Source organism: Staurois parvus, unplaced genomic scaffold (genome assembly GCF_062004578.1).
Source record: "Staurois parvus isolate SC_StPar_1 unplaced genomic scaffold, SC_StPar_1.0 ptg000721l, whole genome shotgun sequence".
Classification (NCBI taxonomy): domain Eukaryota; kingdom Metazoa; phylum Chordata; class Amphibia; order Anura; family Ranidae; genus Staurois; species Staurois parvus.
In genome coordinates this window covers 149289-165613 of record NW_028318517.1, presented here as the reverse complement: position 1 = coordinate 165613, position 16325 = coordinate 149289, and the positions used below count along the sequence as shown (strand labels likewise).

The 16325-nt window shown below is 45.0% G+C and overlaps 2 protein-coding genes across 2 annotated transcripts in view; both read left to right on the top strand.

The window, feature by feature from the left end:
* Positions 1-3767: 3767 nt before the first annotated feature.
* Positions 3768-8091, top strand: LOC149445394 (uncharacterized). Its single transcript, XM_089653854.1, has 2 exons — positions 3768-3891; positions 7753-8091. Exons 1-2 carry the CDS (start codon positions 3796-3798, stop codon positions 7981-7983), a joined length of 327 nt encoding a protein of 108 aa, XP_089509980.1. The 5' UTR covers positions 3768-3795; the 3' UTR covers positions 7984-8091.
* A 4231-nt stretch (positions 8092-12322) lies between these two features.
* Positions 12323-16325, top strand: part of LOC149445392 (uncharacterized) — a 50950-nt gene continuing 46947 nt past the window's right edge. The window contains exon 1 of the mRNA XM_089653825.1: positions 12323-13310. Within this exon, the coding sequence (XP_089509951.1) occupies positions 12333-13310 (978 nt within the window). The 5' untranslated portion in view covers positions 12323-12332. The remainder of the gene's footprint in view (positions 13311-16325) is intronic.

The window sequence follows — 16325 nt, the reverse complement described above, 5'->3', positions numbered from 1 at the left end:
GTCTCAGGAATATTAGATTGAAGGGACATTATTCTTGGAGAGGCGATATTGAGGGATCATCTGTAGTCACACCACTTCTGAGACATAGAGAGGGAAATGGGAGCTAATAGGATGCAGGAGATCTGCTGAGACATAGAAATGGAAATGGGTGCTAATAGGATGCAGGAGATCTGCTGAGACATAGAGAGGGAAATGGGTGCTAATAGGATGCAGGAGATCTGCTGAGACATAGAAATGGAAATGGGAGCTAATAGGCTGCAGCAGATCTGCTGAGACATAGAGAGGGAAATGGGAGCTAATAGGCTGCAGGAGATCCGCTGAGACATAGAGAGGGAAATGGGCGCTAATAGGCTGCAGGAGATCTGCTGAGACATAGAGAGGGAAATGGGCGCTAATAGGCTGCAGGAGATCCGCTGAGACATAGAGAGGGAAATGGGAGCTAATAGGCTGCAGGAGATCCGCTGAGACATAGAGAGGGAAATGGGCGCTAATAGGCTGCAGGAGATCCGCTGAGACGTAGAAAGGGAAATGGGAGCTAATAGGGTGCAGGAGATCCGCTGAGACATAGAGAGGGAAATGGGCGCTAATAGGCTGCAGGAGATCTGCTGAGACATAGAGAGGGAAATGGGTGCTAATAGTCTGCAGGAGATCCGGTGAGACGTAGAGAAGGAAATGGGCACTAATAGGCTGCAGGAGATCCGGTGAGACGTAGAGAAGGAAATGGGCGCTAATAGGCTGCAGGAGATCCGGTGAGACGTAGAGAAGGAAATGGGAGCTAATAGGCTGCAGGAGATCCGCTGAGATGTAGAAAGGGAAATGGGAGCTAATAGGCTGCAGGAGATCCGCTGAGACATAGAGGGAAATGGGCGCTAATAGGATGCAGGAGATCTGCTGAGACATAGAGAGGGAAATGGGCGCTAATAGGCTGCAGGAGATCTGCTGAGATGTAGAGAGGGAAATGGGTGCTAATAGGCTGCAGGAGATCTGCTGAGACAATGAAATGTGTATGAAATGGATGGATGTGCAGACACTCCCAGAAGATGATGTCATTATGAGTGGATTGATATATATTTCTGCATTGTCTCCCCCGGAAGGATCAGGTTTGGCGGGATCGCTCTCATTAGACAACCCAACCAATCAGTGACTGCTGCCCCTCTCTGCCAATCCCTTCACTGACTTCCACTAACCCAACATATAAAATTCAAAAATACTAACCACAACGTACAAAGCCATCCACAACACTGCCCCGGCTACATCACCAATGTGATAAAATATGGGATCCATGGATTCCATACATCTCCATGCCCTACTACTTCCTGATTTGACTCTCCCCTCTCTCCCCCCCTCTCCTCTCTCCCCCCCTCTCCTCTCTCCCCTCCTCCCCCCCCTCTCCTCTCTCCCCTCCTCCCCCCCTCCCCTCTCCCCTCCCCTTTTTTTTAGTTATTTTTGATCTTTCATGGAAACCACAGGAATGGTTATTTTAATGTTTCTCAGGGCTGCAGTTCCTATAAACTCCACAAGGTGGTGATCTCACTTCTATCCAGAAAGGAAGTTATTATAGAACACAGACAGGAAGTGATGTCAGGCACAGACAGGAAGTGATGTCAGGCACAGACAGGAAGTGATGTCAGGCACAGACAGGAAGTCATCTGGAATAAAGACAGGCAGTTGTATACCATACAAAGTGGACAGGAGACCTTGCTGGAAGTGGCAGCAGAGGAGGTAATAAGATGTTATGTTCTATTTACACCTGGTAACCCCCGTCATGTCTGTCCTCTTCCTCCATAGTCACGTCCGTCCTCTTCCTCCAGAGTCACGTCCGTCCTCTTCCTCCAGAGTCACGTCCGTCCTCTTCCTCCATGGCCACGTCCGTCCTCTTCCTCCATGGCCACGTCCGTCCTCTTCCTCCATGGCCACGTCCGTCCTCTTCCTCCATGGCCACGTCCATCCTCTTCCTCCATGGCCACGTCCGTCCTCTTCCTCCATGGCCACGTCCGTCCTCTTCCTCCATGGCCACGTCCGTCCTCTTCCTCCATGGCCACGTCCGTCCTCTTCCTCCACGGCCACGTCCGTCCTCTTCCTCCACGGCCACGTCCGTCCTCTTCCTCCACGGTCACGTCCGTCCTCTTCCTCCACAGTCACGTCCGTCCTCTTCCTCCATAGTCACGTCCGTCCTCTTCCTCCATAGTCACTGTGACGTCTTTTATCTCCAGCAGATGATGATACACACATATATAGTGTGGGAACCCAGATGAACCCCTTCAGGGGCAGAACATTCCCCCACTTCCGGGGCCGGAACATTCTCCTCATTGTGGAGATAAATTCTAGTAATATGGTCCTCTAAACAAACAGCACTGACAATAAATAGACAAGACAAGGACCATCCTGACCATACATGGCCTACAAAGGGCAATGATGACACTACACAGGCAGCCAATGGGCAATCATTACACTATGCAGCCAACACAATGATGGAGTGCCGGGGTCAGGAGTATGGAGCATAGAGCCCCTTACATTGCTGCTCAGGAGGAAGAAAACATTCCCCAGCCGGCCATGAAGAATATGTTCCATCATTGGTGTCAGAGGGAGGGAAATACTGAGGGGTCTGAGGGAAGTAGAGGAGCTGAGGGTTCTCTCAGGGGTTACTGTGGATTGGAGACTTTGGGGCCCCTGAGGGGATAGTGAAGTTAAAGGGTTTTAAGGGGGTAGAGTAGCTGAAGGAATCTGGTAGGATAGGGTTGGTGGGGAGCAGGGCTCTGAGGAAAGAGAAGTTTGTCAGGCTCAGGGGGACTCTGAGGTAGGAAGGGGGGCTCTTGGTCTCTGATTGTCCTCTTACCTGCACTTACTTTCCAGACCTCCTTACAGAACTCCTACCAGGAAAGGAAGACAACCTTCACCTTCTTACCATCTCACTGGTCAAATAATGTATTCCAAGATACCAAATGGAATGCAGAAGGACAATCCTTCACCCCTTGGTGGGCACTTGTTCTTATTGGAGGACTCTTGGTGCATTTTTGACTAAAAGGTAAGTGGGGGGGGACATTCCAATACCTCCCATGACACAGGCTCTGGCAGTGCCCGGTGCTGGAATTCAGAGCCCCAGGAACCCACCACCACTCTGTACAATGTCCTGGATACTACAGTATACTTGATACTCAGATCCTCCTGCTGTCCTCCTTCTACCCACACTAGGCTGTCATTGGAGGGAACAGAATAGGCTCCTTTCTGACAGCTCTCTACTCCACCAGCACCATCCTCCTTCTACCCAATCCAATCTCTTCTCTTACTGCAGAGAGTGACAGTGACATCACTCCTGTCAGTCAGCAGGCTGCCACAGATTGGAGCCTTGCAGCTGGAGGTCTGCCAATTGTCCTGATTAGCCAGCAACTCCGGCCAAAAGTCAGTAAGTTCCCCTTCCTGGACATCATGATGAGCCGACATTGACCTCACAGCACTGCCTCAGAGCAAACAAGTCATAGGAAGGATCAGATTTATCATTCCTTGTCTGCAGATCTAAAACTCATCAAAACCAGTTCAGAGACCAAACAAACCCAACAGAGAAAAGGGGATTTCTGATTTGACAGGTCAAGAGGGTCCCGGGACCTCCAAAATTTAGCAAATACTAAACAGTCCAGACTACTGTCTTCGCATGGGGAAGTAGATCTTACATGTCCAGCAACCCTCCTATTCCCCCCTCACATCCACATCCTATTATTGTGTGACCAATACCATCCAAATCATTCTTACTTTCATTTCCCAAAGTTATCCGTCTACAAGGAGACCTGTATAGATCACATGATGGCACCAATGAGGATGGAGGAGGACCGGAGTCACATGACTGAGAAGATACTAAACCTCACCCTGGAGATCATCTACCTGCTGACCGGAGAGGTGAGGAGGATTCTGGGAGGTCACATGACATCACTCTTATCTCTATTAATAACACACAGACCTGACCGGAGAGGTGAGGAGGATTCTGGGAGGTCACATGACATCACTCTTATCTCTATTAATAAAACACAGACCTGACCGGAGAGGTGAGGAGGATTCTGGGAGGTCACATGACATCACCCATCTCTATTAATAAAACACAGACCTGACTGGAGAGGTGAGGAGGATTCTGGGAGATCACATGACATCACTCGTACCTCTTAATAAAACACCGACCTGACCGGAGAGGTGGGGAGGATTCTGGGAGGTCCCATGACATCACTCTGATCTCTATTAATAAAACACAGACCTGACTGGAGAGGTGAGGAGGATTCTGGGAGGTCACATGACATCACTCTTATCTCTATTAACCTCCCTAGCGGTCTTATTATGTCAGTATTTCTGTGCTGAAAGCGGAACATTTTTTTGCATGGAAATATGTATTTTTTTATTGTCGGCCTGTAATTTTTAGGATTTAACTCCCTGAAATCTGTCCGAACAAGAGTCTAGTAAACATCCCGGGGAGGATAAAACTTGAAACACAAAATCATAAATAATAATTGAATAAATAATCATAAAAAATAATAATATAATAATAATAAATGTAATTCAATAATATAATCAAACCAAAAACACTGAAATGTGAAATAGAGCGCCAAGTTCGCACATCGCTGAGCAAAGTCGCAAAATCGTTTTCAGTGTCTGATGAGGAATTTCCCCCACCAATCATTATCACTCAATTCTGGAAGTGGTTCTGATTTACTATCGCTGTTCTCTAGCTGGTCTAAAACCGCGTCTGACCTAAAGGGACGCTTTTTGGACGCCATGGACGTTTCTCAGTTTCCAGGCAGAAAGAACAGTAAAAATGCAGTCAGGGCGCCGGACAAAGCACTCGGGACAAAATGTATGTGAGATGGTTTGATACAGGAATGTTATACGATGTGATTTTAGTGAATGTCACTTTTTGCCATTTTCAAATTTCTCATACGTCCCGACGCTCGCAGGGGATGGAACCCAGAAAACAGATGACGGCATCCGCCGGAATACATTGCTTGGGACACTGCAGGAGGGACATCGTGGGAGCTGAGGACAAGGTGGGAGATCGAGGGATCACGGAGCAGCGCCACATGGTATTCCCGAGTGTAGCTCGGGGTTACCGCTTGTGGTCCTGAAACCTTACCCTGAGCTACACTCGGGAATACCATCAGGGAGGTTAATAAAACACAGACCTGACCGGAGAGGTGAGGAGGATTCTGGGAGATCACATGACATCACTCATATCTCTTAATAAAACACAGACCTGACCGGAGAGGTGAGGAGGATTCTGGGAGGTCACATGACATCACTCTCATCTCTATTAATAAAACAAAGACCTGACCGGAGAGGTGAGGAGGATTCTGGGAGGTCACATGACATCACTCTTATCTCTTAATAAAACACAGACCTGACCGGAGAGGTGAGGAGGATTCTGGGAGGTCACATGACATCACTCTCATCTCTATTAATAAAACAAAGACCTGACCGGAGAGGTGAGGAGAATTCTGGGAGGTCACATGACATCACTCTCATCTCTATTAATAAAACACAGACCTGACCGGAGAGGTGAGGAGGATTCTGGGAGGTCACATGACATCACTCTTATCTCTATTAATAAAACAAAGACCTGACCGGAGAGGTGAGGAGAATTCTGGGAGGTCACATGACATCACTCTCATCTCTATTAATAAAACACAGACCTGACCGGAGAGGTGAGGAGGATTCTGGGAGGTCACATGACATCACTCTTATCTCTATTAATAAAACACAGACCTGACCGGAGAGGTGAGGAGAATTCTGGGAGGTCACATGACATCACTCTCATCTCTATTAATAAAACAAAGACCTGACTGGAGAGGTGAGGAGGATTCTGGGAGGTCACATGACATCACTCATCTCTATTAATAAAACACATACCTGACCGGAGAGGTGAGGAGGATTCTGGGAGGTCACATGACATCACTCTCATCTCTATTAATAAAACAAAGACCTGACCGGAGAGGTGAGGAGGATTCTGGGAGGTCACATGACATCACTCATCTCTTAATAAAACACATACCTGACCGGAGAGGTGAGGAGGATTCTGGGAGGTCACATGACATCACTCTCATCTCTATTAATAAAACAAAGACCTGACCGGAGAGGTGAGGAGAATTCTGGGAGGTCACATGACATCACTCTTATCTCTATTAATAATACACAGTGTGACGATTGCGATGTCAAATCCCTGCCCCTCTCACCAGACTCATGACCGAAGGACTAGCCAATCTAAAACCGCAATATCACATGCGTAACAATGCCACGGCCAGCTGCACCCTGCACAACGATTTTCCAACTCACTGGACCACAAATTGATGTACCAGCAGCCTGAGCGCAATTGTCACTGGGTCAGGTTAATTACGCAATTAACCCTTCACACTGCCACCACCTCCTTTTTGTACAGAGAAAGAGGAAACTTGACAATATCAGCAATAACACTAGGATGGTTGAAATAATCATCTGTATACCACTGTAACCGCAGGCAGGTTATACAGAGGGTTAAACACACACAGTAGCGCTCTTCAGCAGCAGGAATTCGTAAGTTGCATTAAAGAGCTTTAGAAACAGTTCAACACTTTCAGAAAGTAAGTTTTATTACTAAAAGGTCAAAAGGGTGCAATAAAAATATTTACAAAAAAAAGATGTAACCAATATATATAAATATACAGAGAGCAATAACACAGCAAAGAGACAACAGAAAGAAGTTTAGGTAGAGAAGTACTAGCCAAAAAGCCTTGGGTTAAGCAGCTTCAAGTCTCATGAGACAAAAAGGATTTCTTATCTCTACTGCTAGTTTCGATGTTAAAAGCAGGAGACTCTTCTCTCACCCACACTCCAAGCATAACAGCCTTTTTCTAGCAAATCCCAGCAGGGTGTCTCTTTGGAGTAGTAACCAATGGTCTCCTTTTGGGGAGGGGTGTTGGGTGGAGACCTAAGTTACAACCAGAATCTCTCCTAGCTAATATTTTGGCTCATAACTTTTCCTAGGTACATTTGCCGGCCTGGTCACTAGTATATTAATACTCAGCCGCATCTGCGGAATGGTTAGAGATGAAACATGAAATATGCACTTGAATGGTTCAAGAGATATACTTTTCTGTTTTTCTCTGTATGTCAGCTAAGGGGTGTCACATACCAGGAGAATGGTCTCAAACTGAGCCTTCTGAATATAGGCTCCATGTTTAGGTAGTTATGTCCTACGTGAAGATATCAACTTATATGAAAAGTGAGCTTTTAAAAGTAAGTCTGTTTTTACAACCCCTTGGAAGGTCTTTTGAAGTTCAGTGAGAGACTCTGTTTATACTTTTACGATGTGCCAGATTGCACAGTTTCTTAGACAGCTATGCACGCAGCTCATGAGGTTTTATAGCTCGGAGCTTCCTGCTGTGTTTTGGCCGCCTGTGACCCTTCTCATCACTCAGGCCACATGTCACCCCACAGCGAGGGAGGGGGAAGAGAGATCTACAAGATGGAGGGGGTAGCCTGCTTTGAGAGTTAGAAATTGTATAACATAGAAAATTCTTAACAAAATGGGGGGCCGTGTCCGTCTCTGTGTGCACAATTCCTACAAACAGACCTGACAGGAGGGGTGAGGAGGATTCTGGGAGCTCACATGACATCACACAGACCTGACCGGAGAGGTGAGGAGGATTCTGGGAGCTCACATGACATCACACAGACCTGACCGGAGAGGTGAGGAGGATTCTGGGAGTCTAACATGATATTCTTATTGGTTCCTCAATACAGAGATTTGCTCTTCTGACGTCAGGTGATCATATGACCATCACAGTGCCTCCATGTGACTCCCTAAACCCTGCGAGACACAACATGCAGAAGATTCTAGAAGTCACCAAGAAGATGATGGAGCTGCTGACAGGAGAGGTGAGCGGTGCCGGGAATTCTGGGACATTCTCCAGTAACAGACAAGGGATGTGTCTGGATGGTGACTGTATCATTGTGTGTGTCAGGTTCCTATAAGGTGTCAGGGTGTCACTGTCTATTTCTCCATGGAGGAGTGGGAGTATTTAGAAGGACACAAGGATCTCTACAAGGACGTCATGATGGACAATCAGCCGCCCCTCACATCACCGGGTAAGAGGAGACTTTATTGTAAAGGAGAGAGCAGTACGGAGGATCCACCTAGATCCCCCATCATCTGATAAACACATAGAAACAATGGATTCAGTCAGTGTGTGTGTTTCCTACAGATGGATCCAGTCATGGGAACCCACCAGAGAGATGTCCCCGTCCTCTGTATTCCCGGGATTCCACACAAGAAGGTCACACCATCCCTCACCATCATCAGGTAGATGAGGAACAATCACTGATAGTATCATTAGGATCTGTACATTATCTGCATTGTTACCATTGATGGCATTTTATTATATATTCAGAGTGGAAACCTGAGAGATCCTAAAGTTGAGGTGAAAGCAGAAGAAGAAGAGGCGTATGTGAGGGATGATCAGCAGTCTATGGAGGAGGATGGAATAACGGGGACATTTATAGAGGAGGACACTCCTACAGAGATCAGCACAGGTGGGTCATGAACACTAAATCCATTCCTCCACCCATACTGCTCACTGATTGGTCCAGAGTAGGGCGGGGACTGGGTGATATCAGCCTGTAATCCCCTGGTCACTTTCCTGAGCTGTGTTCCCCGTCCTGTATTCCTGGATTTCTCTCGGATAATCTTCCTTCTCTGTGCTGCAGACACAATTTATGTATCTAGACTGGATTTATGGAGGTTCTGGGGTTCAGCTGGCAGCATTACTAGACCTAGGCTCCTGGGACATGGGATTTGGTTCTCCTCCCCATGACCGATCATTTCTCCCAGGGTTCCTTGCTCTGTGGTCTGCTGGCTGTGCCGGGTGGAGGGATATGTCTGTAGTGTCTCAGACCCAAGTCACTGAGTGCAGTCTCAGGAGATGGGAGGCAGCGGTGTGGGATCTCTGCAACTTGTCTACAGTAAACATTTAAAGTGGTTGTAAACCCTCCATATACCCAGAGAAGTGACTGGCCTCAGGTGATACACAGAGATAAAACAAATCCTCCTACGTTGTACCTGTTTATCTGTAGCACTTTCTTCTCTATATTTGTTCAAAGTCTAGAATATTTACAGCTTGTCTGAGAAGTCAGAAAAAAGGGGTCAGAGAGCTGAAGTCACTCTCTTCAGAGCTCAGTGAAGTGAGCTCTGAGAGATGATTGATGGGAAGGGACACACTTCCTTCACACAGGAACAGAGCTGAGGCTGTCAATCACAGGCTGTGTACTGGAGCTCCTCCCCTGTCATCTTTTTTTTCTCTTGGTGTTAGGAAGACTTGTCAGAAGTGATTCATGCTGATCGCAGAGGAAGGAGACAGCAGACAGAAATGACTCTTATTGCTCTGGAGTGAGACAAGTACACACTATAGAGGGATATGCTTTGTTCATATTCCATGTCTGAGGGTTACAACCCCTGTAAGTGATCTCTGATTACTAAACACCAATTTGATGTGATCCTTACACTATTTATTAGTGTGGCCCCCCTTGTCCTGAATAGAGGTACTATGTGGGTTTAGTTTGTGGCTGGGCTGTACTTGGCTCAGGCTGATTGTATAGTTCTTCACTTGGTTTCTCCCTAAGTTTAGGTTGTCTTGTGATGTCTCACTGTGGCCAGTAGATGTCACTGCTATCACTGGACATAGGATGAGATTTCACCAACCACTTGCCCTCCTGAGGATTTGCCCCCTTAATGACCACGCCTCTTTTTGCTACTCAGCGCTTCACTAATTCAACTGATATTTGCGCGGTCATGCAATGCTGCACCCAAATGAAATTTACGTCCTTTTTTTCACACAAGTAGAGCTTTCTTTCGGTGGTATTTGATCACCTGTGCGCTTTTTATTTTTCACACTATATATATAAAAAAAGACCAAACATTTTGAAGAAAAAACATTTTTTTTACTTTCAGCTATAATAAATATATAGTAAACTATAAAGTTAGTTATAAATTTAGGCCAAAATGTATTCTGCTCCATGTTTTTGGTAAAAAAAATCCTAATAAGTGTATATTGATTGCTTTGTGTGATAGTTATAGAGTCTACAAACTATGGGATAGATCAGTGTTTTTCAACCTTTTTTGTGCAAAGGCACACTTTTTTCATGAAAAAAATCACGAGGCACACCACCATTAGAAAATGTTAAAAAAATTTACCTCTGTGCCTATATTGACCATATAGTAATTCATCCCCCATATAGTAATTTATCCCCCATAGTAATTCATCCCCCATATAGTAATTCATCCCCCATAGTAATTCATCCCCCATATAGTAATTCATCCCCCATATAGTAATTCATCCCCCCTATAGTAATTCATCCCCCCTATAGTAATTCATCCCCCATAGTAATTCATCCCCCATATTAAGTCCCCAAGCCCCCCCTGTGTCAATTCACTTACCTTTGCTCCGCGCGTTCCTCTCTCCGTTCCGGTGTAGCATGAAAATCTGTCTCCTATGAGGATCTGTCCCCCTCGACGTATATGCGCATGTGCCAGTTTCAGGCATTAGCAGCCGATCGGCGATCTCCGGCACATGCGCAGATACGTCGAGGGGGACAGATCATCCTGACAGTATCACACTCCGCGGGCCAGATTAAAAGGTCCGCCGGGCCGTATACGGCCCGCGGGCCGTAGTTTGCCCATTGCTGTTCTAATGATTGGTCTATTTGTGAGCCGAGGCCACATGTTACGGATCAAATTGCAATTTTTCCCACGGCACACCAGACAATATCTCACGGCACACTAGTGTGCCGCGGCACAGTGGTTGAAAAACGCTGGGATAGATACTGCAATTTACACCATTTTTTTGCTATACAGCGCTGCGCTAGTTTAACAGACAATTGCGCGGTCATGCAATGCGGTACATAAATGAAATTTACATCCTTTTTTTCCCACAAATTGAGCTTTCTTTCGGTGGTATTTAATCACCTGTGCGTTTTTTTTATTTTTTGCGCTATAAAGAAAGTGACAATTTTGAGAAAAAAAAACAATATTTTGGACTTTTTGCTATAAAACATGTCCAGTAAAAAAAAATGTAAAAATCAAATTTAGTCATAAATTTCTACCAATATGTATTCTGTGACATGTCTTTGCTTAAAAATAATCCCAATACGTGTAAATTATTTGGTTTACATGAAAGTTATAGCGTTTACAAATGGCGGGAAAGATACTGGGATTTTTTTAAAAATTATACTAATTACTAATAATGGCGGCGATCAGCGACTTTTAGCGGTGATCAGCGATTTATGACAGTGATCAGCGACTTATGGCGGGACTGCGGCAGACATTTTGACACGGGGGGAACTGACATGGGGTAACTGACATCCCCAGTGACACCAATACAGTGATCAGTGCAAAAATAACCCACTGACCCTGTACTAATGGCACTGGGGAGGAAGGGGTTAACATTTTTTAGGTAATGAAAGGGTTAACTGTGTGAGGGGAGTGTTTTACTAGTGGGCGGGGGGTGTACTTCACAGGAACACACTGATCCCTAGAGATAAAGTCAGGTTCAGTGTGTTTGGAACTGACAGATAGCAGAGCTGCAATGTAATGCAGCCGTGCTGTCTGTCAGTGATTACTTGTAATGGCCGGCACCCCGGCTAGATCACCAGATAAATATAGAAGAAAACTAATACTGTATAGTCCTAACTTTTGTATCCTATATGATAAGTTGTACATTACATAAGTCTTAATTATTTTACACCCATTTCCTCCCAGCTGGACATTTTATATCGGATGATGTGATTGGAGCACAGACATTTACATGGTGATAATAATGTGATAACATCCTCCAACTTTGGACCCTTAAACAGAAAGTGATAATGAGGGAGGAGTCAATACCCCAATGATGGTGGTCTTCAGGATCAGTCCAGTCTTCATCTTGGTTGTTCTCCCCCCATCCTCACTCTCTGACCTCTGGTGGGGCTCAGCCCCGCTGTTCTTCATGACTAAATCATGGACTAAATAAGGAAGTGCAGTACTTCTTGTGTTGGGAAGATGGCGATGAGTGATAGAGGGGGTGGGGACCCTCGTCCTATAATCCCCTCATCACTGTCCCTCCTATAAAAGACAGTTCTGGTTGTTTCCTCACTCTCTGACTAAGGTCCATGAATAAAGAAATGACCTGGTAGGAGATCAGAGGAGCCATTTCCTAGTTCCCTTGAGGGTGGAATTGTAAGCTCCTCCGAGACCCAGCTGCCAGATGTGGGCGGAGTCCTGGTTTGGGGGAACCAATCAGCTCCTGTCTAGTAATCCTCTTTGTCTTTGTATTTTAGTCCATGGCCGGGAGATGAGGAAAACCTCCGAGGATTGTCTCACTTTGTCTCCAGACTGGAAAGTAGAAGATGAGGACATCACACAGTATAGTCCAGGAGAAAACCCGGCTCCCTCCAATGTCCATCCGACACCACCCAGTGTAGATGGACCATCGGATTCCTCGTATCCTGAGGAACCTCGGACTATGCGGGACCGGGCCGGCCTTCCAACAGGGAAGAGCTTCTGCTGTCCTGAGTGCGGGAAGGGTTTCTGTTCTAAGTACAATCTTAATGTGCATAAAATATGTCACACGGGGGAAAAGCCGTATTCCTGTCCTGAGTGCGGGAAATGTTTTTCAGTGAAGTCCAGTCTTCACAAACATCAGAGATCTCACACGGGGGAGAATCTGTATTCCTGTCCTGAATGTGGGAAATGTTTTTTGCAAAAGTCCAACTTTCAAACACATCAGAGATCTCACACGGGGGAGAAGCCGTATTCTTGTCCTGAGTGTGGGAAATGTTTTTCAGTGAAGGCCAGTCTTCAGAAACATCAGAGATCTCACACGGGAGAAAAGCCATATTTGTGTCCTGAGTGTGGAAAATGTTTTTCAGTGAAGTCCCATCTTTCCAGGCATCAGAGATCTCACACGGGGGAGAAGCCATATTCCTGTTCTGAGTGCAGGAAATGTTTTTCAGATAAGTCCAGTCTGTACACACATCAGAGATCTCACACGGGGGAGAAGCCGTATTTCTGTTCTGAGTGCGGGAAATGTTTTTCAAAGAAGCCCAATCTTTATAATCATCAAAAATTGCACACAGGAGAGAAGCCATATTCCTGTCCTGAGTGTGGGAAATGTTTTGTAGAGAAATCAAAACTCGTCAGACATCAGAAGTCTCATGTGGTTGAAAAGCAATTTTCCTGTCTTGACTGCGGGAAATGTTTTTCGGAGAAGTCCAGTCTTTACACACATCAGAGGTCTCACACGGGGGAGAAGCCACTTTCCTGTCCTGAATGAGGGAAATGTTCCTGTTAGATATAACCTAATATCTGCTTATTGACATTACTAACATATGTATGAATGTGTTGGATCTTTTCTCTACATTCTAGTATAGTAACGTGGTAGTAATTAGTCATGGATTGGTTAGCTAACTTTCCTCCCCCATCTCTGTGGGTAAAAGCTAAAGTTTCACTAATAAAGATTTGTAAGAATCTTCTTGATACATGTTAAGCATACACATTTTATACTGTAATATTTCTTGATTAGGATATTTATATATGATATAACTTTTATATTAAGACTATTTTTAGGAAATTATATATATATATAGTATATACAGTATGTGTAACACATCCCATCCCCCCTGACTGATGGAATATCAGTGAAGTTTTGATTAGAGGTCCCAAGGATTCATTTTCAGCTTCTCTCCTAGGGGAGGGGAGAAGACTGAAGGTTTGTTCTATACATCTGTCACCAGATATTATTGTGGGACTATAAGAACCAGAGAGGAAAACCAGCCAACTTTTAGGAGAAGTTGGGGGCTGAATTGCTCCTTTATAGAGCAGAACAAAGACTTTTTGGTGGCACACTTTTTAGAAGCTGGGCTAAGGAGCCTACAGATTCACACAAACAATTTTACATACAATTTTTATCTCAAGAACATAACTATATTTTTTGGACATTATCTAAACATTTTGTATTCCAATATTTTATTTCTAATTGTATGCAATATTATTATTAAATACATTTTTGAGTTTATGCAAGAGTTGGAAGGACTTTCTATTTTGGACTTTTCTCATCAATACAAGTTAACAAAACATCGAGACAATCCGGTATTTTACAGTGGCGCGTCAGACCAGTTTGATTTTTTCCGAATATCGATCGTTTTTTACTTTTTTTTCCTTCACCTTGATGAGAGAGAAGATTGCTGCAAGGTCAGCAAAATATGAAGTCGAGCTTTCGGGAGAAATAAAAGCCTTCAGCAGATGACCCTTTGGCATAATCGAAATCAGCCTAGAATCAGAATTGGTGAGAATTTTGTGCAGATGCAAGAAAACGCTGTTCCTTGGTGATGTAATTTCCCACCAAGAGAGAAAAGGAACGTTACATGAAGAAAGACCTTCTTAATCGGTAAGTAATGGATTGTATTGATGAATTATCTAGAGAGAGTAAATTAGAATTCCAAAATCTGTCTAAATGTGTTAAAGATGATGAACTTTGGCGGTACATGTATAATGAGTGCTTACAGGATAATATTAACATAGAAAAATCTAGGTTTTCCTTTAAGAAACTGAGCAAACAAGTTAGAAATGTAATGAAGTTAGTTAATGTTTTTAACGCCATGATTTTGGAGGTTCCTAGGATTGCTGCTTGTGTAAAGAATAAGTCAGAGCAAGATAACAGTGTATATGCTAATTGCCAGACTTTGAGCAAACAGTTAACCTGCAAAGTGCAATTCAAACGAAAGACATTCAGCTTTCTGAACTACAGAATGATATTGTGATGGAGGGTAGGCAGGACAGAACACACAAAGCAGATGGCAAACACACAAAGCTTTATTAAAGCAAATGACAGTCACTCAGTTGGGGTCTGCAGGGAGCGTGGCAGTTCCCGGTATGGGGAAGTAGCAAGGAGAGGGATCAAAACAGTTGTAATCCGGCCCCAGGGGCAAAGTTAGAGTCTCTACAACAGTTTATAATCCAAGCAGGGAAATGGGGATAGAGTACAGGAACAGTTCAGGGGAATAAAACGGGTGCATAAACTCACGGCTCCGGCAGGGATGCCCGGGTTCACAGCAGATGACAGCCAGGGGACAGTGGGTGGTAATTCTCCCCCACATCCCTGGTTATTGCAGAGTGGCAGCGGGGGTTAATTCGCCCAGTATCAGGCCCTTGCAGAGTGGCCGTGAGAGTCTTGTCACAGTGGAGACCTCTCAGAGGCTGTGCAGCAGAACGAACAACCAGGGAGCCCAGCATCGGCCTTCTTATGCCGATGCAGGATGCTCCTTGGTCATCCTGGCAACCATGGGTGGCATGCCTTGTCGCCCAGCAATGAGGCATGCCCCCCTTGACATGGGCCGCGCTCTCGAGAGCGCGGCCTTTGTCTGCCGGTATCTGCAAGCGCAGGAACTTTCGTGCCCGCGCTGCAGATGCCAGGGCCGTGCGGCATCAGGCTGACTGCCGTGGCCCAGAACATCCCTGCGGGAGGTTCACGGACAGGTGTGAACCTCACTGTGGGAAACTATCTTCCTCCCTCCGGCCGAGCCGGATGGGGGAATATAAGTGACAGGGGTGACAATAGTCACACCTCTTATCCTGCTCAGCCCGGCTTCAAAGGACCGCGACAAGATGAAAGGTGGAGGGGGGATGAAGGTGAGCCAAGGGGGAGCAGGACATCTGTCACACCGTGACAGATATAAAAAGAATTTGTGTAAATACTAGCCAGAGGCAAGGCAGACAAAAATCTTTAATACTATACATCCAGTTTATAGAAGATGATCTGCAGGATCATGAAGCAATGCTTAAGAGAAAATTAATGGATAAAGCTGCAGAACTTAATCTTAAGATCCTTGATCAGCTCATGAAAAGTTTGAAGGATATGCCAGCCTATGACATGAAAGCGGATGCTTTTCATAATACAGAGGTTTTTGAAATATTGGGCAATAATTTTGCCTGAATGAGGAGCAAAGAAATGTTTTCTTCAGATTATGGTTTCCCAGCTTTATGGCACATCGATTCACCAAAACCCCATATATTAATGAGGATGATGTGGAAATTCATTACAATGCATCAGACCGATTGCGTCAGTTATTGCTATGTACAACTGGGGAGGAAACTCCTTCCCTGGAAATCTTAGACTCCTTAAGAGCTACAATCAGTGATGATCCTTTTGATTGTAAAAATAGATTTTCCAAAGTATACAAAATGATATTTAATTTGGCCAATGAGAGTTCTGCTATGATAAAAGCTTTTGTTAAAAAAGTTAAGTATCTATATCCAGCATCTCTTATTTGCTGCCGGAAAAAATGAT